The sequence below is a fragment of the Eublepharis macularius genome, chromosome 1 (assembly GCF_028583425.1).
Source record: "Eublepharis macularius isolate TG4126 chromosome 1, MPM_Emac_v1.0, whole genome shotgun sequence".
NCBI classification, from domain to species: domain Eukaryota; kingdom Metazoa; phylum Chordata; class Lepidosauria; order Squamata; family Eublepharidae; genus Eublepharis; species Eublepharis macularius.
The window spans coordinates 199,303,891-199,329,936 of record NC_072790.1 but is presented as its reverse complement, the minus strand read 5'-3'; the positions used below and the strand labels follow the sequence as shown (position 1 = coordinate 199,329,936).

Below are 26,046 nucleotides of genomic sequence, written 5' to 3'. Positions count from 1 at the left end.
AGAAAATACTACTTTACACAAAGGGTGATAAACACATGGAATTCGTTGCCACAGGAGGTGGTGGCAGCTACAAGCATTGCCAGCTTCAAGAGGGGACTGGACAAATATATGGAGCAGAGGTCCATCAGTGGCTATTAGCCACAGGAGATAGATGGTATTCTCTTTGTGGGGAGGTGGTGCTCTGTTGTCTTGGTGCTGGAAGGAAGGCAGTGGGAGGGCTTCTGGTGTCCTGGCCTCACTGACAGTCCTTTAGATGGCACTGGATTTCTAGCCACTGTGTGTGACAGAATGTTGGACTGGATGGGCCACTGGCCTGATCCAACATGGCTTTGCTTATGTTCTTATGTTCTTATGTTCTTATGTGCTGGGCTAGGGCTCTAGCCTCAGCCTCTGGTTCCAAGGCTGCTGCCAGCCCCTGGGGCCAAGCTCAGTGGGCTCCTCGGCTGAATGCTCACCCTGACTATTATTATTATCAGTATCAGTGCCTGATCTGGTCAGGCTTCTGAGTGTGCTGAGCTAGGCCTTTAGCCCCAGCCTCTGGTTCCAGAGCTGCTGCCAGGCTCTGGGGCCAAGCTCTGTGGGCACCTCAGCTGAGGGCTCACAGTGTTCTCTCCTTTTCTGTCCTCCTTAATTCTAGCTTGGTGGCACAATGAGTCTTCATGTTGTGGTGGGGAAGTGCAAAGGTGGCCCTCCTGGTTTCCTTGTGGCAAGCAGTACTAGGTGTGGCTCGGGGGCAGCAATTCACCTGTGGGGGCTATAGAGGAGGCCAAAGAGGTCTTTCCGCTGAAGGGAGAGGATCTCTCAACTTTTTGAGGAAGAGGTGGGTGACAGATCCCTGAGGGAATGGTTTGTGTTTTATGGAACATCCCTCCTGTCCCCATCCCAAACTCTCAGTGGTGCCCCTGCCTGCAGTCCACCCCTCACTCCGTTGTCCGTGGACAACTCCGCAGTGCAGCCTGTAACCGTTCATCCTCCTTCCCCTGGGTCAGTTAGTGGTCCATGTTTCAACACCTCTGTATGGAGGCACTTTCGGGCCCTTCCTAATGACCCCCATGTGGTGCAGTGCCATGCCGTGCCTGTGAAGTCTTGGTGCGCAGGGGCAAAACCCCAAAGCACCTGTCATCGACAGCCCTGACTAGGCACCTGAAGAGGCACCACCCGAGCCTGTGGTCTCCACCCTCCCCCAGCAAAACATCCGTTGGGGGGAGAAAGGGAGCTACCAGCTCTTCTGAGCAGGGATCAGTGGGAGGGTCACCAGAATCCACCCCAAGCAAGAATCCTTGCCCTGAGAGTGATGCTGGTGGGAGTGGAGCGCTCAGGCAAGCTGTGCTAACAGAGGTTGGTCCCTCGGGGTCTGAGACAGTGCTGCTTAGAACGGCGAGGTTGAAGGCTCAGGAGGCGGGCCTTTGCGTTTTGGCAGAGATGGTTGCCCTACATGGCTTGCTCCATCTATCGTAGAGTGTGTGGGCTTCTGCAGACTACTAAAGCATCTTGCCCCTTGGTTCTCCATGCCGTCGCCGCGGACCCTTGCCAGTCGAGTCCAGCGGGTATCTCGAGTGAGGGCTGGCACATTTGGGTCAGGTGGGAGCGGCACGGTCAGGCAGGCTGCCCCTACGGAGGTTGTTCCCTTGGGGTCGGGGACAGTGCCATTTAGAATGGTGAGGTTGAGGGCTCAGGAGGTCTCATCAAGACACGGGCATTTGTACCACCATGGCTTCCCAGGCCAGGGGCCAAGCTGGGGGGAGGGCACCTCTGCTGAGGGCTCACCTAGATAATTATTAGTGCCTGAGCTGGTCAGGTATCTGGGAGTGTCGGAGTTGCACTCTAGCCCCCCTCAGATCCCGGAGCTGCAAAGGTCCAGAGGCAAGCTCAGTGGGTTTCTCGGCTGATGGCTCTCATAGGTTTGGGTCTTCTCAATCCTTCCTGTTCTGCTGGGTAACCCTTCATCCTCCTCTCCCTGAAAAGTTCCACATCACTCTTTCTACTTCTCCCTCTCTGGATGGAACCACTCCAACCCTTCCCTCCGACCTCTCTTGTCCCGCCCATCCCCTCTTTTCTGCAATGGCAGGAAGGTGGGTGCTGTCAGCTGCTGCCTCTTTGGGCCACGAGGAATAGCTCAACTGCTGTTGCACATAAGGTTGAACATCACGGTACCCCATATCCAAGGCACCTGCTGTCCTCTCCCAGCAGTGGGGAATGGGTCCCGCAACTCCGTCCTTTCTGCAAAGGCAGGAAGGTGGTTCATGTCTGCACATTTCATCATTCACACAGTCCCCATTTCTCCTTCTACGAACCCTTGGGAGACCTCTGCTGTCCAGCCCATCCCATCCTTTCCGTGAGGACAGGAAGGTGTCTGGTGGTGCCGCCCAAACTTTATGAGTACTGCCTGTACTGCCTGCTCAGGTGAGGTGTCGCGGAGTAGTGTGGAACTGCTCTGTCCTCCCGCAGTTCTTGGGGCTGCTGGTCCCTCTCTCTCCTTCTCCCTCTGTGGAACCACTCTGACCCTTCTGAATGACCTCTCCTGTCCTGCCCATCCCCTCCTTTCTGTGAAGGGAGGATGATGAGTCATGTCAGCTGCCGCTTCACAAGGGACTACCATGTTAATGCTGCCTCCTTGGTCACAAGGGACAGCTTGGCTGAGATTACACATATAATTGTACAGTATAGTGGTACAGCACGGTTGCACAGCATGGTGGATCCCCTGTCAACAGGACTGACTGGACCCCTTTGAGCCGGGGGGGAATGTGTCCCGTGACTACCGTTCTTTCCGCAAAGGCAGGAAGGTGGGCGATGGCAGCTGCTGCCACTGCCCTGTTTCTTCCTCTCCCTCTCTCTCTCTGGGACCACTCCAACCCCCCCCAACTACCTCTCCGGTCCCATCCATCCCATCCTTTCCGCTCATGCAGGAAGGTGGGTGATGTTTGCTGCCGCCGCAGAGTACCTCTGTGGGCTCCGTGGATGAGGACTCCCTACGCTTGGGAGCTTTCCAGTTCCTGGTCCATACCTCTCCCTCTCGGGTACTGTCACGACCCTTCCCAAAGACTTGTCCCACCCCATCCCCTCCTTTCCGCGAAGGCAGGAAGGTGGGTCATGTCAGTTGCCGCTGTTGGATCGGGGTCCACCCGTTCCTGTCAACGGGACTTCCGGGTCCAGCTCCTTACTGCAGCCAGAACCCCTTGGTCCCCCCTCTCCCTGAACACCTCATCTTCCCTCTTTCCTCCTCTCCCTCTCAGGAACTGCCATGACCCTTCCCAATGACTTGTCCCACCCTGTCCCCTCCTTTCCGTGAAGGCAGGAAGGTGGGTCATGTCAGCTGCCACCACAGAGTACCTCTGTGGGTTCCGTGGATGAGAACTCCCAACGCTTGGGAGCTTTCCAGTTCCCAGTCCATACCTCTCCCTCTCAGGTACTGCCACTACCCTTCCCAAAGACTTGTCCCACCCCGTCCCCTCCTTTCCGCAAAGGCAGGAAGGTGGTTGGTGTCTGCCGCTGCTGCTTCTCAGCAACAGGCCCAGCTCAGCTGCTGTTGTGCAGATGGTAGCGCAACACAGTGCCCCCGTCCATGCCACCAGCTTTCCCCTCTGACCGGAGGAAATGGGGCCCGCCATGACACATCCTTTCCATGAAGGCAGGAAGGTGGTTCATGTCCACAGATGACGGGTTTGGGCACCGGCAGCTCAGGAACTGTGGCACATGCAGTTGTCCTGCATGGTGGCCCCAATCAATGGCACCTGCTGTTCCCGCCAAGGAAGGGGGAATGGGTCCCGCAACGCCATCCTTTCCACGAAGGCAGGATGGTGGGTCATCTTGGAGGCAGCCTCTGCTTCAACACTGGAGGGGCGTCCAATACTCCATGCTGGTGTGTTTGGTCCGGACTCCACACCATGCGAGGTGCGGACAACACCCTCAGACCCAATGCCATGAAGTGCCCCATCTGGTGAACGTACATCATTGTCTAACCCACCAGGTCGTGTATTTGTGTGTATGAGGCCTGCAGACATGCCAACTTGTCTTTCTGGAGAAATTTCTTAGCAGATTGTGGCTGGGTCATTTTGGTCAGCGGTGGCCAACGACATCACCCAGCTTTTATACCTTCTGGAAGGTACCCTCTAGAATGCCTGGTGGGCAGGCACATGGGGGGTGCCACTGGCCAACGGCCAGACCCCCCGACATAACCTATCTTCCAGCCTCCGACAGGAATAACGAGCGGTTAGGCCTTGCAGGTGGGCACATGGGGGGTGCCACCTATGAGCGGCCAGACCCCCCCCGCCCCCTCCTGGTGAGGCAGCCCCACACCACCTCCCCTAGCCTGCTATGCCCAGTGGCTGCCAACATAATCCACCTTCCGGCCTCTGCCGGGAATGACAAGCAGTTAGGCCTGGTGGGCAGACACATGGGGGGTGCTGCCGGCCAGCGGCCAGACCCCCCCCCCAAGAGGGGAAGTGGCCCACCTTCAAGTCCACTGCACTGGGACAAAGTGAACTGGAGAGGGAGAGTGGCTCCATTTGAATTGACTGGGAGTTTCCTGGGGGCATCGAATTTGGGAATGTATAACTCCTAGATCCATACTGCAATCTTGACCAAACTTGGATGATGGCTGGAGGAGAGCCTGCTGCACATTCCCTGTGAATATGGGCTCTCTAAGTGCTAAGGGGGCTGCTCTGGTGCCGACAAACAACAAACACTAAACACGTTCACTAACGGGACATGTTCAGTTCCGGTCAGCTGTTTGTGTTTGTTGGTGCCAGAGTGGCCCCTTTAGCACTTAGAGGGCCGATTAAAGGGCCCTGCTGATTGCAAGTGGCAGGTCCCTTTAAACTATCAGCTGGCAGGCGGCGAGGGAGGATCCCCCCTGCGCTGGCTGCCAGCTGATAGTTTAAAGGGACCTGCCGCTTGCAAGCAGCAGGAAAAGTTTATATGTCCATTTCCCTGGGGAAATGGCCATTTAAACTGCCCCTTTAATACGAACCAAACGAACCAGTAGACCAGTTCATGGAAGTTCGTGGAAACAAGCTTCCACGAACCAGTGGTTCATGAACCACAAACCAGGCTGATTCATGGGTTTTTTTGGTTCGTATTTGGGTTTGTATGTGGTTCGTATTTGGGTTCGTGCCCATCTCCTCTGCCGCCTGGGTTTGTGGGCTGGTTCATGGGGGTTTGGGGTTCATATTTGGGTTCGTGCCCGTCTCTACTCAGTTGTACTACCACAATCGGACACTTTCTCCCCCTGCTGCAGCTGAAGTCAGGGCCTTGCCATTTTTGCAGATTCAAGTATGATGGGGAAAGAATCATTTGATATTTGGCAGAAAAAACTCAAAAATACCAAGGGAAGTGGCTGTGAAGTTGACTGCTCCTCAAAAAAATGCACTTGCCTGTGCAAGTTTCTGAAGGAAAAGTTTGCCCCATGTAAGCATGTTCATTCTTGTATTCTCCTCACCCTCTAATGCATAATTTAAAATTGGCAGCGTGGTCCTAGACAGAAGAAACTGTACTCATACGTTTGAACATTAAAAGATTAAAGCAATACTAATTACTTAGTATTAACTTAATTAATTAGGATTAATAAAATTAGGGATTTTTGTATTTTGATAATTTATGATCCACATGGAGAAATGACTTCTACCTTAGATCATGTCAGCATTACAATAATTGGGTCTGCACTCTACCCCTGCTCAAGGATTCTTGCTGCAAGTTAGCAGCTGATGAGGAAAAGTACAGGGGGATGAGTCATTGCTCTCCAAGCACAGAGTACTTTGGTGCTTAGAGATGCAAATGGCTCTGGCCAGATTAAGCAAAAAGGTTTATCAGCTACTGCCTCAACTAGATTGTCACACCTAAAGAGACAAAGATTGGGAAAACCAGAAGGCTAGGACATATTTCTTCTTTTTGAGTCAGGAAGAATAGGAATGACCTCAGAGGAGAAAAGACTCCAAAGGGGAGATTATAAATTCTCTGGACATGAGAGAAAGGTCTTTTGTTCTTCCTCTCCTTATCCAGCTGGATTCAAGCCATGAAGGATTAAGCATTTGCAATAGGACTCCATCTTGACCATGTGTTGAGGGGCAATGGGGGAAAGCTGCAGTCTCTGAAAATTAAGGTAATGGAGGATTTTAAATGCTCCAACATTAAGACATACTAGCCTATCCTAATTCAACAGCATTTAGGATACATACAGATTTAGAGTATAGAGGGATGAATGCTTACACCATTTCTTTAGGTCCTGGCTTAGTCTGATACTTGTACATACCCTTTTTGCTTATTAAACTTATAGTTTGAATGCCCAAAGCCTGATCTCTGCATCCACACCATACCTAACCCTGTCACACTTTCCAAAATCAAAAAGAGTCCAGTAGCAACTTTAAGACTAACCAACTTTATTGTAGCATAAGCTTTCGAGAATCACGAGAACTGTGATTCTCGAAAGCTTATGCTACAATAAAGTTGGTTAGTCTTAAAGGTGCTACTGGACTCTTTTTGATTTTGCTACTAGAGACTAACACGGCTAACTCCTCTACACTTTCCAAAGAAAGGGAAAAGGGAAAAGTTGAGCATGTTACCCCCAATATGTGAAGTGCAATAGATCATCCCCACGTTAGCTAGTACGAGCAAGATGGAAGACATGGCAAATAGGCAGGGCCTTTAAATGGCAACACAGTAAGGAGTGCTAGAAGTACAAATACTTTTCCAGATTAGTTCATGGCAGTGGGCAATATCCAGAGGGAAACTGGTAAACCAGGAATAAAAATGAAGACATAGCTCGCTTGAAAGGGGCCTGGGACAGCAGTGGAACTTACAGAGTTCTTGAGCAAAAAGGAACAGGATTTGTGTGTACTTTTAGGAAATGGTCTCACGTTACCCGACAGAGTTACGCTTGTTTCTGATAATATAACAAATAATTTTGGTACCCCTGTTGTAGGGCATGGTGGTATATGCAGGGCTGTAAACTGTAACATTCAGTTGATCAGCAATCAAAAAAGAGAGGAGGTTAATATGCCATCAGCTGCAGAGAAGTTAGTCTAGAACATTCAGAGCACCTTGAGGTGGGGGGTAGATCTGTTCAAACAGTCTTCAGAAATCAGTATGGCAAATCTGGCCTCCAATAAACTATTGTACAAGAGCATCTTCATTTCCTGATTCAGTCCCTTCCCTCCATTGCCACTTGCTAGTATGAATGGGAGACTCATCCCTCTCAGTTGTTGCTTATCTGCACCCCTAAATTTTAAAAGGTGCTTTGTTAAATATTGCAAAATACATATTGGGACCAGGAAATATGAACTTTAGTTAAAACTTTTCCAGAACAGAAATTATATTTACAAGAGAAGGGAGATAGTCAACTCAATGGAAAAGAGAGTTCACATTGTAGAGAAAATAGATTCAGCAAGATTTTCCTGCTTATAAAGAATCATCCTTTATTTTATTTTACTTCATTTATACCCTGCCTTTCTTCACAATGGGGACCCAAAGCAGTTTACACCATTCTCCTCTCCTCTGTTTTCTCCTCACAATAAATCTCTGAGGTAGATTATGCTGTGTGTGATGGCCTAAGGACAACCAGAAAGTTTCCATGACAGAATGGGGATTCAGGCCTGAGTTCCTCAGACCCTAGTCCAACATTCTAACCAAGGATTCTCCAATGTGGTGCCCATGGGCACCATGGCACCTGCCAGTACTTCAGAAAGTGGGCAAGGCCATTGTAAGGCAGTGCTTGTTATTAGCTGCCCTCCTGCAAATGGAAGGGTTTCCCAGAGCTGCAATAGCAACCACAGATATTGGAGGGTCAGTAGGACTGCTAAGCACCCAGGATTGTAGTTCCATATCCCCTTCAGTTTTCTCTTTGCTCCCCCTTTTCTTCTCCCCCTCCCCAACTTTCCTTCCTTTTTAAAAATTCCCCAATCACTGCTCCATCCCCTCTCCCTCTCAGGCTTTCCTGAGGAGGAAGGTATTGTGCTTGGCTCCACCTCCTGCAGTAGCCATTTCAGTAGGGTTCCCAGGAAGGCACTCTCCCAGAGATTCCAGCCACTGCCCACAATCCTCAGCTGATCAGCAGGTGGAAGGAGGCTGACCAAGTTGGGGGTGGTGGTGGATGTGATCATCATCCTGTGTGATAATGTCACTTCCGGCACAACTCGGAAGCAACAATACAATGCCAGCACCAATTCTTTAGTAAGCCAAAAACATAGCAGTTTTGACCAAAAAGAATCGACCCTGGCACAACACCAATATCCTAATTGTGCCCCCCCCCAAGTTCCCACCTCCCCCCATCTCCCATTAATTGCCAGGGGGGACCTTGGGGTCTTGGCTCAACATCATGTGGAAACCACTTTGGGGTGGTACCTACCACCCCCTCTTAAAATTCCAAAGGTGCCAATGGGCTCAAAAAAGGGTTGGGACACCTGTTCTAACTGCTACATGACACTGGCTCTCATTTCAGTAATAAGCTGGTCTCTTCCTGTATACTCTGAACCCACAGAATATTTAACTCACAGTTTGTGATGGGGTATCTTCCATTCCTATTTCTTCACCATAATATGTAGTAGGTGTTCCAGGAAGGGTTAAAAGAAGCATGTTTATGACATTTATGTATTCCTTTCCAATCCGAGAGGAGATGCGAGCACTGTTAGGATCTCCAACCTAAAAGAAAAAGTAACTTATTTTATAATAACATTTTGAAGGAATATATCTGAGCTAGATATGAGGCCAGATCATTGCTCCCATAAAAGCCACATTGGCCATATCTTACAACAGAATGCAATAGTTGTTTAAACAAATGAACTTGACATTTATAGTGAGGTAAGCATTTTTAAAATTGCCTATGTTCTAAAGTACTTGAGTAGATTATAGCTCCTATGGGGAAATGTTCATTCATAATTTTATTATATTGACTGAGTACTTACATGTTTTTAATCACATCGCTCAATATTCGAAATAAAGTAGTTTAATATTGCTTTCCACTAAAAGAAGTTTCACTGCATGCAGAGAAAAGGGAGTAAATTGTTCTAAGGTCACTAAATATAAATGAAAAGTCTTGTCAGACGAAGCCTAATGATCAAAGCTAAAAACCTCTGTGCAATAAATTATTAAATCTGAACAGCAGGGTATCTTATTTTATTACACAAAGGCACAGAAAGGAGCACAAATCTACAAATAACAGCATTATTTTGATTATTAAGAACTCATCCATTATGCTGGATTGTGTGGCAGAAGGGGCTATTTGCCACATTTCTTTAGTGGCTTATGGCATTGATTTCATATACCCAGACATTAAATCTTCTCACAGCCATGAAACCAGTCACTTGTGTTTGTGTGTTGAACAAATTGTCCCTTATGGGGAGCTTCAGTTAGTTCACCACACTAGAGATGGGCACGATCTGCATTACGATCGAAAAAAACCCACGATAATGGCGATCGTGCGATCGTGACCTGGCGGATCGTGATCGTCCACGGCCAACGATCCAGAGATCGGGAGAGGCCTGGATCGTTGCGTTCGGGCTCGGATCGGGGATCCAGACACTCAGGTGCCAGAAATCTATTCCCCTGGCAACAGAGCCAGGGGAAAGCCTGAGCTCTGTTTGCCCTCCTTCTGTTGCCCTGGAAACCCAAAAGGAAGCCCAGCTTTCCTTGATCAGCAGGGCTTCCTTCCCACCACGGAGCAGCAAAGCAGTCACAAGTTGGGAGAAGACACCCGGGGAGGGAGGGGGAAGGGGGTGTTCTGTAGCCATGGGCACTCCAATCTCATCCCTGGAAACCCTGATAGGCAGCTCTGATGGCCAAACACAGACCTCCTGTGTTGCTGAATGGGACCTGAGGGGAGGCAGCTCATCGCCACCTCCCCGTGCCCGCCAGGCCCGGCGGCCGCCGCCACCACCCACCCACCTTCCCACATAGCTGGGAATAGCAGCATGGCCCACTTTGGCCTCCACGATCCACGATCCACGGATCGGGAACGGGAGATGCTCGGTGTGGATCATTAATTCGGGATCGTCACCGGAGCCAATCCACAATCAGCTGGATCGTTAATTTTTTTGGGATCGTGTCCATCTCTACACCACACATAGCTGGCAAAAGGAACACATTATGGAAGAGATCTGTACCTCCATCTGAAGACTGAATAGCACCTCCAACCTGCCAATCAACTTTTTGGGAGGGACAGCAACCCCCTAACCTATCCTCAGACTTATCTACCTCATAAACAGGCAAGAGGATAAAAATGGGATTACCTCATGTATGTCATCCTGAACTCCTTAGAGGAGGGGGGTGGGGGCAAAGCAAATAAATAAATAAATAAGCAACAAAAGTTCTGTTGTGTAAAATGTAAGACTACCTTAAGCTCTCTGGATCAGAAGCTTACCCCCCAATTTGGCCATTTCCCTTCTGGCATATTCTTCATCCACAGATCTACCATTTCAAAAATACTACTTCCAGAGACTTCTTTTATGTTCATGAAGAAGTTGTTAAAAGGAAAATCGGCTTCTTGAATAAAAGGTGTCCCATAATACATCATTGTTGCTTCAATACTCTCTTGGTTATTGGCTTCTGTGCCCATAAATCTTCAAAAGGAAAGACATTTTGTAATGTTTACAAAAACACAGCCAGTATTATTCCCTTAATGTAGTAAAACCAAAGTAAATTGTACCAGGAATATATCATGAGAAACAGATTCTTTTTAAATGTCCCTTTAGATCCTAGCCATTACTTAATTTGTTCTATGTCAAGGTATTTTCTCAACATGTTCCTACAAGGCAGTAACAGTTAATTGCATATTAGTGAGTCATATCATTTAAAATAATTATCTAAGTATCTTTTCTTGTAGTGAAATATAGTTCCAATCTAAAATTGGGGTTTTCTCTGCTGAAAATTGTAGTCCTTCAGGATAATAATATATCACCGGGGAGAGGGCCAAGCAAGTAACTGGTCAAAATTACGATTTTGGTTAGGGCAAGGCCTCTGAACCTGTGGTCACGCATATAAAGCCTGAGTATAGCTTGTAGAGATTTGCTAGGAAGTAATCTGTTAGACTAGGAATGCTACTCATTCTGTGGTAAGGCAGAAGTATGTTTTGGGCAAAGAAGAGCCAGGTTTCCATAGGGTCAAACTGTTCCTGTTTACCAGGGACAGACTCTGTTTATTGGAATTTGTTCCTGGTAATCACTGTCCCCATTTTGTTCCTATTTTTGCCTTCTGTGAATCCTTAATTTAAAATTTTGTTAGAATGAGTTAATTGTCATTCGTCAAGGTTTGACTCCCTGCCAGAGACTCTGGAAATTAAATACTGAGCAAATCTTCCCGAAGCTATACAAATATTTTCAGGAATCTTTGATTCCGGGTTTCCAGGGAAACAGCAGGAGTTCAGACAATCCCTGCCTGAGTTGCCATGGGAATTGTTTGCAGGTGCCAGACTGTCTGGCTTGATGAACAAACAAGACTTGCACCTGTTCATTTGGAATGGGGCCTCACGAACAGCCTGTTCGCAAACAGCCGAACAGGCTGTTTGTGGGCATTTTTGCATTCGTAATGCTGTTCGTGCCCATGTCTATACATAAGCCCAGATTCAACCCTTTTGTCAAAACGTATGTGAACAAATATCAACTATTAGCAAGCCCTATGTCAAAATGAAGAGCTGATTTACTGGGTGCTGAATTGTAAAATGAGAAACTCTCAAAATAAATGAATTACTTGAATTTGCATTGACAATATGATGAGCTGATCAGCTGCCTATATAAATGTATTTTTACTTGTAAGCTGTACCATACACATTTCCTAAATAAATAAATACTTTTTACTTTAAAAGAAGCTGTAATAGCTTTAAAATGTTGAATAGCAGACAATCTCCACTCATCTTCCTGGAAAAGACAGTAAGTTTGCCATTTAATGTGGCTGGCACACTACATGCAGCCCTCAATGCAAGCCATCCTGCCCAAGTTTCTACAGTTTTTCTCCAAGAAGTACAAGCAACAGGAAAAAACATTTGCCCTTACCTCTTAAAATCTTCAGTCTGTTCCCTGAGTGGCTTTTAACAGTATCAGATAATAAGAAATTGCTTCATGGTCAGTATTGTTAGCGGTATCTACCAGTATTATTGATACTGTTACTTAGAGTATTGTACTGGTATTGATACCTGTATTTTCATAGTATTCTTACCTGTATCTACCAGGCTCACTGCTAAACTTATCCATGGTGTGCCTAAAACTGCGGACTATATCATGCATGCCGACCTGGGTGGTGGTATAGTCGTGATACAGTTCAAAATAGGCTGAAATGCTGTCCTTGAAAAACAGGAAAAATCTATCATTAATCCTCTGGAGAACGGCTTTTTCAAATAATTTCAAGAGATAGACATATTGAAAAATGGCTGCTGCTCAGAATGCATGTGTGCACCTTTCTGAGACTGCTATCATAACCCATTCAGATCTGCACACTGATTTGGCTGTAAAGATTTTTTAAAATGGATATGGTGTCAAGGCTACCGCTATATCTAATAATAAAGATGGCCCCATCTGTGGGTACTTAAATCTGCAGATGAGGGCCATGTAGACTTGAAAGAGATATTTCCACAGATCTGGGGGGAGACCCAGATTTGCAGAAGAATCTTAACAGTAAAAAGAGGGAGAGTTTATTTTTTTTAAAGAGTACAGTCGTTTGCACAAATACACACATTTGATCTCTGGACGTGCAGCACGCGAGATGGAGGAAGGAGGAGAAGCTGCTGCTCTCTGCCCCCACCTCACTCATCTGCTGAGGCTGTAAAACAGGAAAACAGGCAGGGGAGGTGTTGTACATGCCAGCCCTCTCCACTGCTGAGATAGCGATGCTCCCCCACCAAGGTGCCAAATACAGTTGCCATTCCCCTGCCAGGGGTGGGGGATCCCCCACTCCTACCCTCCACCCCCCCCACTCTACTTACCTGGCTGGCAGGAGAGACACGGGCTTCCCTGGGCATGCTCCCAAGGGGCACGGCGGGCTCCCAATCCAGCCCAATTTGGGTCCAAATCAGGCTGGATCAATCCAATTCGGGCCCAAACTGGGCCAGATCGGTCTGCTGTGGCACATGGAAGCACTCCAATGCTCCGCCATGGCCCGTTCCAGGCCGATTCAGGCCCAGTCTGGGCAAATTCAAGTCTGAAACGTGCTGATTTGGGGCAAATTTAGCTGGACCAGGCTGCTACAGAGAGCAGGAGCACTTACATGCTCCGCAGCTGCCTGTTCCAAGCTGATTTGGGCCCTATTTGGGCCCAATTCAGCCCCCTGATGGAGTGAAGAAGCATTCTTTTCCTTCCTTTCTCCTTTCTCCTATAAATTAATTATATAAAACATTTTATAAAGTATTTATCATAAATAGTGGGTTTAAAATTGGAGATTGATTATTTATTAAATTATATATGAATTAGCCCATCTTTGACTTGAATAGAATTAGGGCACTGTCACTTTTATGGGTTTTAGTATCGGAAATTACGGAATTAGGAGCAATAAATTGAAGGGAGTATACCAATTTGGGGCTTTAATTGATGGTCTTTGTATAAAATTAAACCAAGGGTGTCCTTATTCCACCTTATACTTATGATTGAGCTCATTGTAGATGAATGGATTCTTTGTACCCGTGTCAAATTGAAGTATTGGAAATATGATTGTAAGTATGTTGTTATGAGAGTTTTTGCTTTGTATTGTACCAGTATTGTACACACTTTGATTTGTTCATGATAAATTTGTAGATTGGTGGCCTGATGAAGGAATTCTCTGAAACGAGCCAAGCGTGATAGGGCCGGCATAGCTCGTTGCCACGCTACTGTTTGCTGTTCCGTGTCAACCTTATAACCAGCCTGAATCATCTTTGGCGGTATCACGGCTGCACGGCTCCATGGTTCAGAAGTCACGATCCACCAGCAGATTTTTTCAGCAACTCAGCTTTCAATATTTCCCTTTTTGAATTACATGGACATTTAATAAGTGTAATTTCTCAGGAACCTCTCTGTCCATAGGAATTGTTATAGATGTGTTCCTAATATTGAGATGTGATTGCATTGTCTCTTTACTGGCTTTGTAAATTGAATCCTCATTGTGAATAATTGTTTTTTGATATACTATATAACAGAAATTAGCATGAATGAATTAGCATGAAATGAAATTTTGAATGAATTTCTAGATTTTTTTCCTCCTAACTAAATCATGTTCTGAGTGAGAAAATAAAATCCTGTTGAACTTGGGAAAACGAGGGTTCTATTAACATATTTTCTAAGAGGGAAACTCTTGGAAAACTGCAGCTGCATGAAGGAAGGATACATGAAATTCTGGCTGACCTGCATTCTTTGTGGATAAAATACCATCTGTTATGTCCTTAATGCCAGATTCTCCATTCTTGCACTCTTTTTAGCTGCAGCTACAACAGCTTCCTTCCTTTGTCCCTGCCCACACCAAATCCTGGAGTGGACTCAGGCAGTCCCAAATACTGGCCCAGATATAACGGAATGCAGTTGTCAAAATGTCACACCATAAATTGGATTGTGTGCTCTGCTACAAGGAGTCTCTCTACACAAGACATCTTACACAGGGACGCTCAAGTGAAAGAGCTTACATTTGTTTTCCCATTATGGATACGCATGTACTTCTAGGGAGACAGACTATACTTAAATATAACACCACACAGAAAGTAAGTCACTCGAGAGTCCCTGTGTAAGTTGTCCTGTGTAGACAGATTCAGGAGCACTTTCTGGTTTGAGATACTTTGATGATTGTGGACAAGGGTCATGGAACTCATGATGCTGCCTTAAACTGAGCCAGACCATTGGCCAGTGAGGCCCAGCTCTTGCACTGAATGGCAGTGGTTGTTCAAGAACTCAAGAAAATGCTTAAGTACAGATCAGAACAAAGATCCATCTAGTCCAGTACTGTTTCCAGTAGGGACGGGGCCAAAGCTTCTGGGATACTGACAAGTAGGATAGACATATAGGCAACAGCCTTCCCCTGCATTCTGTTAATGAACATGAAAGAAACCCTTACTGGTGCTATGTTTACATCACCTGGGGAAAGAAAAAGCAGAAAAGCCATTTACCGGATTTTGAGATTTATTCACTTGAGGTTCATCTCGCAGATGTGTTGCTTCCAGAAGGAATTTAACATCCTTAATACTGAATCCATCAATGCCCTTGCTAAGCCAAAACCTGATCACATCCTATGTACAAAATGGAGAGAATGGATTTGCTTAATTCCAAAAAGTCATGTTTTAACCTAACATATTTTACATAATAAACAGATAACACAATATGATGTTTCAGGAAAGAAATTGGCCAGAACTTTTACATGATATAGCCTTGGCGAGAAATGGCCTGTCTTTTTATATACCACAGAGCAATTATTGTGCTTTCCAACAAAGAACCCATGGGCACAATGATATTGATCAACATGTTTCTTGTTGCCCGGTTCTTTCTCTCACATGACTTTTCTCTCTGCCCTAAAAAAAGAGCCAATCCTGAATTTCTTGCATTCCATTGAAGAAGTAAAACAATCAGAACACAGACTACAGGATATCACACCTTTGTGTTTCTAAGGAGCCCACATTCAGTAAACAGGTGCATCTGTCATAAGAAAACATTTGGCTTCAAAACTCCTAATATTTTGTAGTTGTCCACACACCTCCGTGGCTGCCATTTTGTGATGGGTCCCACACCTATGGCAGCCATTTGGTAGTGGCACACGCTACCTGTTCTCAAAATTTCCCCAAACATTTGCAGGCCCAGAGTCTGCACATCATCCTATCGTGCCCCTCCCCAGTCTGAGTGTTCTCTCCCAGTTCTGACACATCTTTCCCTTAAAAATATGCTCCAGGTCATATGGCACCATCAGCAGATTTTATGAAATTATTACTAAAATCACATGATAAATCTTTCAGGTTGCCAGAGGAAAGCTTCATGTTTGAATACCCAACTACATGAGGGTGGATTCCTTCACACAAAAACCTAGCATTGTCAGTAATAAGACTTCAGCCTTCAATAAGAAGTTTTTTGAGTAAGTACAAGCAGGTAACATCAAACTGTTCACAACCAGTCATCTATGCAATTTCATTATGCATTTGTCAGTATTTGACCTATTTCTGCCTTGTCTGTCTAACATAAAAATTGTACATTTATGAGAAACAACCTACTGAGCTTTTCCACACTGTTTTGTTGTTGTTGTTGTCAGTTCTGGCTCCATACAGTTTAGAGTTATCCCCTGATTTCTGCACTCATTTTTTTGCCTTTAGTTTTCATTTTGGGATTTTTTGTCTGTTTGTTTTCCCTGTTTTTTACCCTGTTTGTTTGGGACCAGCCGATTCAAAGCCTTTTCAAAGTTGCCTTTGTTCCTTGTGCAGAATGTTTGTTTCGTTTTTATTTGTCCTGCCCACTCCCACCCACCTCCAACTCACTTTCTAATGATTGGTTGTTCATCATAGTCAACCCCTCCCCCCCGCCTTCTTTCCCCCTCCTGGTTTCTCTTCCTTTTGTTTTTTAATGTTCATAATGTTTGTCGCGAGACTCCTTGGGCACACCCTCGCATGGTGCGTCTGCTGTGGCGCCTCTGCCGTGCCTGAGCAGGGGTCCCCCTTTCCTGACTGGAGCCACCTGGTTGGCCCAGTCCCGCCTAGGCACTCTGAGGGCTCTAGCCTTGAGACCTCAGAATGAAGCGAGCAGGCTCATATTGGAGTTGCCCTGGTAACCTTTGGCTCCCTCCTGAAAGGCTGCTCCTTAAGTTCAGGGACAGACCTCTCCTCTCTCCTCCCTGGGCTGGCACTGGAACTCTCCTTATATCCCTTCCCCTAAGGCCAACCCCACCCCATTTACCAACCACCCGCCTCCAGTGCAAATCCCAGCACCTGAGCCAGTTGTGGCCACACCTTCCTGCTCCACCCTGCTCCCACTCTGTCAAAGGGCTTACCCCTCCTTCCCCTAGCTGTGTTCCATCAGCTCTAATGCTCACTCTGCCCCTGGGATGGCCCTCCACCTGCTGGCTTCCCAAGGTGCATGCTTCCCCTATGCCCCCTGCTGGTGCTGTTATGGGGTTGCAGCCATCTGGCTCCTGCTGCCAGCCAGCCACTATGAGGTCCGCCTCTTCCGAGGCTGTGGCTGCCACTGGGGTGGAGCAACACCTCCAGGCCCCAGCCCTGATGCCACAGCTGGCCCCCAATCTCCCCACAGCTCCTTCCACTTCCACCCGGTGCTGCAGGCCTATGCTGACAGCTGCTCCTGGGTTCCTGGCAGCGGCAGCCCCAACTGCGGCTTCAGCGTCTCCCAGCCCGGCACCTGGTGGCTTCCTGGGCCCTGGAGGGGAGCGCTGTGTTGGCTCCAGCTTCGGGATCCCCTGGGGCTCTGTTGCTCTGCCCGTCGCCTCGGTCACCTCCCATGCCAACTGGGGTCTTCAGGTGGGTGCCGGCCAGTTCCGGGGGAGGGTCGGCCAGAGTCCAGGTTGGGCTGGGAGGCGAACTCTGGACAACGTTATAACAACCTAACATCGTAAAAATACATGTAGCATATTCTCTAAATTCCCAGCATTCGTTATTCTAAGAAAGGTAAGTCTTTACCCCTTCTGTTGTGGAGATACGTCTTTTTCCTTATATCTCCACAACAAAAGGAGCTAGAGACTTACTCTTTTTTAAATGAAAGCTAGGGATTCAGAGCATCTGCTGCATCTATTATTAGATCATTATAATATTATGACAACATTGCAATAATAATTAGATTCTCTGAATCCCCAGCTTTCATTTAAAAGGGGGGGGAACGTCTCTAGCCCCTTCCCTTATGGAGATATAAGGGAAAAGGCATATATCTATAACAGAAGAGGCTTGCTTTTTTAAAGAATGAAAGCTGAGGATTCAGAGAACATGCTGCATCTATTATTGCAATGCCAGATCGTTATAACATTATGAAATTGATTTTTTTTAAATTGCATAAATCTCATGGGTGGCTTAAGCATTCACTAAAAATAAAAAATAGAGAGGGGTGCTGTAATGCCACTGATTATGCCACTGATGATGCAGCACACTCACTTGAAAATCCTGATTATTCAGGACATGTGAGGAAGAAATAAGCAGACTCCACAATTGTTAAAAATCAGAGGGAGGGCAAATGTATGGAAAAACTGTACCCAAACTGGTTCCAGTGCTTGTGGATCAACTGCTAAGAAAAGCAGGAATTAGTTGATTGCGCAGAAAAGCCCAGGGACATCAACAGTCAGGGTTAAACTGTACTACATAAAAATGCATGGTTATTGATTTAATGTCTTTTACTCCTTACTATTCTTCATCAAATCCCTTCTTAGCATACAAATAAATTTCAATTAATCATATCCCTTGAAGACTATACAAAGTTCTTAATAATAAGAATACTGATTGATACTCACATGAATTTCTTCTTGAACATCTGGGTTCCGAAAATTGAGATCAGGCTGTTCTTTTCCAAACTGATGAAAATAACATTGTTTTCGTACGTTGTCATACTGCCAACTGGAATTCCCAAATACACTCACCTTGATTGCATAAGAAATACTATTTTTATCAGATTTCTTAGAATTATCATTCATCAATGCTGAACATGATTTTATAGCCAGATTTAAAAATTGGGAAGAAATCTTAAGGGAATGTTTACTTTATATCAGTTGATAGATAAGGATGATGAGTTCTTGTCATTTTTCCAACTGAGGTCTAAATATGATTTGCCAATTTCTGCTGAATGTCCAACAGAAAGGGCCACTCCAGGTGTGATGATGACACAACTCCCCAAACCAACTGTTCCCCAGAGCAAAAAAAAAAAAAAACACTCAATACATAAATAAGTCAATATATTTTGATAAAGTGCAAGAGTACAAGAAAGTGCTCTAATATCAATCAATATGCTCCTAATAATATTTCTACAATTCATCCAAAATACTCATCCAATAACAATAAATAGTCATATAATAAGTAATTACAAAAGAAATCCACAATCCATATTGGAGAGACTCTCATTGGATAATTTACAACAGGTAAGCCACCGCAGTTTGGGTTTATTATGACTCCTCATTCAATGTGAATGTCCAATGATGATATATTGAAAAATTCTCAGGTATACAGCTTAACAGCTTGAAGATCCAAAGTAATAAACATCTGGTGCCCAAGGCTACAAGCTACAAAAGCCAACGGGTTTTGCTAGCATATCCACAATCCTGTTTGGTGTAGTGGTTAAGAGCACGGGACTCTAATCTGGAGAGCCGGGTTTGATTCCCCACTCCTCCACAAAGCCAGCTGGGTGACCTTGGCCGAGTCACAGTTCTCTGGAGCTCTCTCAGCCCCACCCACCTCACAGGGTGATTGTTGTGGGGTAATAATAACACTTTGTAAACCGCTCTGAGTGGGCATTAAGTTGTCCTGAAGGGCGGTATATAAATCAAATGTTGTTGTTGTTGTTGTTGTTTCATACACAAACTTCTTCATAAGCTCCAAATTCAATAATTAATCATCATGTTGGTATGTAGTACTACATAATGGTTATTGATTTAATGTCTTTTACTTCTTACTAATCATCATGTTGGTATGTAGTGATGGTCCTATGAAGCCTATGAAGAAGTTTGTGTATGAAACGGGATTGTGGGGTAGTGGCTAGGGTGATGAAGTAGGATCTGGTGACCCACGTTCAGTTCCCTGCGGTGCCGTGGAAGCTCACTGGGTGATTTTGATCCAGTCACATACTCTTAGCTTTTCCTACATTATAGTGTTATTGTAAGGTGGAAAATGGAGAGGAGAATGATGTAAGCCACTTTGGGTCCCAGTTGGGGAGAAGGGTGGGGTATAAAGGAAGAAAAATTATTTTTTAAAAAAATTTCTAACATTGTATTAGTCGATGTATTGTCAAAGGCTTTCACGGCCGGAGAACGATGGTTGTTGTGGGTTTTCCGGGCTGTATTGCCGTGGTCTTGGCATTGTAGTTCCTGACGTTTCGCCAGCAGCTGTGGCTGGCATCTTCAGAGGTGTAGCACCAAAAGACAGAGATCTCTCAGTGTCACAGTGTGGAAAAGATGTTGGCAGGTCATTTGTATCTACTCAGGAGGGGTGGGGTTGAGCTGAGTCATCCTGTAAGAGTTTCCCAGTAGAGACCCCCTCACCTCTGCAGGAGTATACCGTATACCCTGCAGCTGTGGACAAGTTTACATTGGGACCACAAAGCGTAGCATCCAGACAAGAATAAAAGAACATGAAAGACACTGCAGACTTGGACAACCTGAAAAATCAGCAGTGGCTGAACATAGCCTAACTCAAACAGGGCACAGTATCTTATTCCAGGACACCAAAATACTGGACAACACTTCCAACTACTTTGTCAGACTGCACAGGGAAGCCATTGAAATTCACAAGCATAAGCAAAACTTCAACAGGAAAGAAGAAACCTTAAGAATGAACAGAGCATGGTTTCCAGTTCTGGAAAACACCAGGCTAACAAAACACTCTATACTCAACAATAGCCCTTCAGAGAAGATTAGCACATCAAGCCCCAATCCATATGCAAAAGAACCTCCTCAGGATACAGTGAAGCCTCCCGCCATTAGCATTCCACACCCTGGGAAACTCTTACAGGATGACTCAGCTCAACCCCACCCCTCCTGAGCAGATACAAATGACCTGCCAACATCTTTTCCACACTGTGACACTGAGAGATCTCTGTCTTTTGGTGCTACACCTCTGAAGATGCCAGCCACAGCTGCTGGCGAAACATCAGGAACTACAATGCCAAGACCACGGCAATACAGCCCGGAAAACCCACAACCACCATTGTATTAGTCACTTCTTCCTCTTTTTTGGACCACAGGTCCTAGCTGATTTCCCTTTATTTTAAACTTTAAGAGAGCATCTTCTCTTACAAAGCATCCCCAGCCCCCGTGAATTTTATTCCTACCCCCTCACAAGAAATGTAAAAATACCATGAATGGCAATGTGCCCACCCTCAAAACCACAGCCAAACAATGTAAAAGCAACATAAGCAAAGAGCAACTAAAATCCAGATAAAAAGCAGTCCCTTAAATCCTTTAAAACAGCTCAGCAACAAAAATGAAACAAAACAGATTAAGTAACAAAAACTAAAATATAAATTAATCAATACAGTAAAACAAGCAACCAATTACCATAACAGTAAACTAACAGTCTCAATTAACACAGAGCCTAAATGAACAAATACATCTTTACCTGACAGCAAATGATCATCACATCTAGTACCAAGTAAGCAATGGGGTAGCAGGGGGATGTGCCACAGAGGGATGAGAATTTTTTTAATCTGCTCATACCTACTCATTGTTATTTGACCATAGCTAGTATCAAAGTTTCACATTGTTTGCAATGCTTTCTTAGATAAAGTTGGTATTATTTGGATGTTTTGATTTTGTTGTACAAGTGGGGACCTGTGAGTCTCAAGTGGAGAAATCCCAATCTCCCTGCTCAGTGGCTGCTCTCCCTCTTATGCCTTCCCACCTGCTTGCAGCAGCACCACCTCTGCCCACCTGGTTCATGCAGCAGCAGTGGGGGGGGGGGGGTTGCAGCAGCAGTTCCCACTCCTTCTCTGCCCACTCTGCCCACAGTACCATTGCCTTAGCCTGCTTGCAGTGCTGCCATCTCCATCTGTTTGTCTCTCATAGCAGAGGGCAGTGGCCTATCCCACTCCTCCTCCTCCTGCAGTATTGCCATTGCCTCCCCCCCCCTCCTGGCTCACATAGCCAGTGGGAACTCCCAGGCAGCAAGGGCAGTGGGAACTCCCAGCTGTTTGCCTGCCTACTCACTTGCAGTGCCACCACTTGACTGGCTCATGCAGTGGTAGGCCCCCCTCCCCTGCCCACCTACCTCAAAATGGTGGCTGAGATCTAGTGATGTAGCATTGTGAGATCTCAATCTTTTCACATTATTGTTGTTGTTGTTAATAATATTATTATTAATGTCATTTATAGCCTGCCTTTCTCACTGAGACTCAAGGCAGATTACACTGTGTTATATTAGCAGGGCTTTTTTTTTCAGCTGGAACACGGTGGAACGGAGTTCCAGAACCTCTTGAAAATGGTCACATGGCTGGGGGCCCCGCCCCCTGATCTCCAGACAGAGGGGAGTTTAGATTGCCCTCCATGTCGAGCGGCGCGGAGGGAAATCTAAACTCCCCTCTGTCTGGAGCTCAGGGGGCTGGGCCACCAGCCATGTGACCATTTTCTCCGAGGGCAACACACTGAGTTCCGCCACCTCTTTTCCCAGAAAAAAAGCCCTGGATATTAGTATAGTCAATATCAAGGATATTTCCATAAACAATGCCATAAGTTTACAAAGACATAGTATTAACAAGGATCCAATACAGAGTCGAAGAAATGCTGAAACAGAACATAAGCAATTCTAGAACTGACATTAGACAACATGAAGCACAGGTAGCTCATAGGAAGGAGCACATATTTAAAGCAACAGATAGTATGGAAAGCAGCATAGCAGTGAATACTATGGTTCCTAACTCATTACTGAAGCATCTGAGACCCCTCCCTACAATACAGCCCTCCTATCTGAGTAAAGAGCCTTTTTGAATAATTTGGTTTTGCATCATTTGCAGAAAGCCAGGAGAAGGGGAGCTCTCCTGATCTCCTCAAGCAGGCTGTTCCACAGGGTAGGGGCCACCACACAGAAAGCCCATTATTTTATTATTTTGGTATTTTTTTGCGATCCTGGGGGATGCCCCAAGTCTGGAAAGAAATACCCTTTCTCTGTACCTGGCCACATTCTCTGGATTTTTTGATCTATACGTAGGGCAGGTTCAGAGTGATGCCACTCTGAAAACTTAGAAGAGAGGATTACAAAATTAGTAAATTATAGTGAATTACAGATAGTGTAAAGATAAGAATAGGCATATTAGTCTGAAATTGGATGTCCTCCTCTTTCCATAATGTTTAAGGACATTCACCCCTGTTATGGTAGTACACTGTGTAATTTCCTATACCCTCTTCAAAATATTGGCTATCATTGGAATGGGCTTTGGAAGTATGAAGAAGTTAAATACCTCAATGCTATTGCAAGAGAATTTGCCACGGGGACTGTTGCTTTCAGTGGAAGTTCCAGACAGCATATAACATTTATTTCATTTCATTTATTTATTTAAACCTTGTTATCCCACTTTCATATTTAGGCCAGGGTAGCCTACAAACATGACTACAGCCCAGGTTATATAAATTAACATACACAACTCTAAATGTAAACAGATTTATTGCCTGATACATTTTTTTTCATTCAGCTTGATTTCAGCAAACTTCCTCAGGCTCCAAGCTGATAAGTGCCATGTTCACCAACAATTAAAACAAAAAATGGTCCAAAAGGAAACACAATCTAAAACAGGCTACCATAATCTGTTTCTATATGTCCAAACTGAGATTAATTACCAATGAGACAAAATAAGCTATTAAAGCCCACTTTACAAAATACAGACATGCTACAGGATGGAACATTTTGAAAAAGTAACTTCAAGATACAGAGAATGTGTTAAATTATTTATTTGCTGAAACTAGAGTTTGTGCTCAGATCTAAAATAAATGAAAAGGAAACGGCAAGGGCTATCAATATTTCCCCATCCCATAACCTTTGCTTTTAAGGGAGTTCTGTGCTAATCCCAAATTGAAGTACGGAAAATGAGAACGGAGCCTGTTTCCAACATCTTTGCATTCTCCAAAACCCAAAGGAATGATCTAACAATTAGTTGGTTTGTTTAATTCTGATGTCATGGTTGGCAGGGACAAGAGGCAGCTGTGGGGACGCTCCACGCCTGGGATGCCCGCTGAACAAGGAGTATCTGACAATAAGCCAGTCATGCGTAATGCATCTTTTCTTGCTAACTGCTTTGTAAAAAACTGGGATAAAAGTTAACAAGAGAAGCAAAAAACAAACAGAATGATGATAAAATGAAGTTGAAAAAGGCAAAACCACTGAATGCTGCAATGGATTGACCCAATGATTGAATTCATACAGATAGTTTATCTGCCAATATTGTCAACAAACTCCACATTTCTCATCTTTCGGTTTGTAAACACTTTCAGACAAATTATTAGTTTATCTGCAAAAACAAAAGTTATTACTGAATAATAGACCAATCCTAAATGTGTTTAATCCAAAGACATTTCCTCCTATTTCTGCAGGACATACTGTGAAATAAATGCCCATGGGATTCCATCCTAGGACCAGAATTGTAAACTCTCTTGGGGAAGAACTAACAGTTTACTTGTAGTTCTGTAATTATTTTTCCAGACTTTAGTCTTCTGTTCTTTTTATTTTTTGTTTCCTTCACTGTGCAACCGGAGAGAGCTGCAGTTCAAAAAGCAAGACTGATGTAGGAAGAGGGATTATTTAAGTCTTTCTGTTTGTGTGACTTCTGCCTCAGTGAAAAGGACTGCTTGCCAAACAGCCTTTGTGGTGGCCTAGCAGTCCCTGTATTGGATTGGGACCTGTCTTCAAATCCCCACATTGCCATGAAGCTCACAGGGTGTTTTTATGCCAATCACTTTCTTTCGCCTAACCAATCTCACAGGGTTGTTGTGAGTACCAAATGGGACGGGGTAGTCTGATCACTCTGGAGAATTACCAGACTAAAATGGATAAATAGGTTTCTGCAGGGCTTTTTTTCTGGGAAAAGAGATGGTGGAACTCAGGGGGTTGCCCTCAGAGAAAATGGTCACATGGCTGGTGGCCCCGCCCCCTGATCTCCAGACACAGAGAGCAATCTAAACTCCCCTCTGTCTGGAGATCAGGGGGCGGGACCACCAGCCATGTGACCATTTTCAAGAGGTTCCAGAACTCAGTTCCACCGCGTTTCTGCTGAAAAAAAGCCCTGGGTTTCTCCTGACGGGAAAATTTTACAAGTAAATATGCCCAGGAACAAGTCTGTAAGGATGTATTTTCCAAAAGTGTTGCTGGTTTCACCATTTGTTAGCTAAGTTTTACATGGCAGCAGTTTTATTCATGGGGTTTACTGAACTATACATTTTTTAAAACGTCCGTTACAAAAATATTTACACTCTCAAGTAGTCCCAATGAAATCTTTAGAATGTGTGTCCTTTAGCTACATGCCTAACAAAGTGTGACTAGTGTCAAAGATAAGTTTGACTGAACTAAGCTGTTTGACCAAGGCAACACTGTTTGGCAAGACATTCGCTGTTATGCAGGTTAGTAACTATTAACAGAGACTCCAGTCTACCTTGGCAGCCGGTCAGTAATTCAGTAAGCTGTTACAACAGCATAGATCAAGTACAGCAGCAAAAGGTGTTTTTCCTCAGAAAAAATCAAGGTGTTGACTTGTTAATAGTCATTGACAGCTTTCCAGACTATGAATATCAACCCCCCCTTTTAAACTTCTCTGCAGCCTTTACAAAATCCAGTGGTCCACAACTAAGCATAGTTACATCCTTCTAAGCCCATTGACTACAATGGGCTTAGAAAGGTTTAACTCTACTTAGGACTGCATTGTTAGCTTTATTTACGTCTTCACTTGACTTTTTTAGATTCTGCTTTTCTTCCAGAACTGGGGCTTAAACAGAAGTACAACAATACAAAAATATAAAAGTGAATCAATCCAGAAGAAAAAAACCTGAATTTCCCACAACACTCATCTCACCAAGAAGGCATGCGTTTGAAACAGATGGTATGCTTGTACTCACAGTGCTTGGATTCTTTTTAGCACAATAAGGTATTATTCAGTTTATAAATTCTTTATTGTCCAAGTCCCGTACTCACCCAGTTATTAGGTGGTGTGGTTCTCCCACTGATGTGTGCACAGTCATGCCAGATGTAATAATCTGTGTACTTTCCGGTCCGATTGCGGCTTAGTTGAAACCACTTGTGCTTCTCACTGGTATGGTTGGGTATTAGATCCATTATCACTTTTAAACCTTACAAATCAAGATGTGCATAACAGCATGTCAAACACAACACAAGGTATTTCCATTATGGTGATTACAATACTGGATGTATCTTAGAGGCCTTCCAAAGATTAAGGAGTAAATCTGATGTAAAACACATTGAGCACTTACGGAAAGATACTATAAACATGATTA

General features: G+C 45.0%; 1 protein-coding gene across 3 annotated transcripts in view; it reads right to left on the bottom strand.

Moving 5' to 3' along the window:
- Window positions 1-26,046, bottom strand: part of SLC3A1 (solute carrier family 3 member 1) — a 51,166-nt gene that overhangs the window by 7,769 nt on the left and 17,351 nt on the right. For all 3 annotated transcript variants that reach the window (XM_054990071.1, XM_054990063.1, XM_054990054.1), the window contains 6 exons: window positions 25,727-25,881; window positions 18,364-18,489; window positions 15,044-15,163; window positions 12,139-12,263; window positions 10,349-10,547; window positions 8,485-8,631 (listed from right to left, as the gene is read on the bottom strand). In XM_054990071.1, the coding sequence (XP_054846046.1) occupies window positions 8,485-8,631; window positions 10,349-10,547; window positions 12,139-12,263; window positions 15,044-15,163; window positions 18,364-18,489; window positions 25,727-25,881 (872 nt within the window). The remainder of the gene's footprint in view (window positions 1-8,484; window positions 8,632-10,348; window positions 10,548-12,138; window positions 12,264-15,043; window positions 15,164-18,363; window positions 18,490-25,726; window positions 25,882-26,046) is intronic.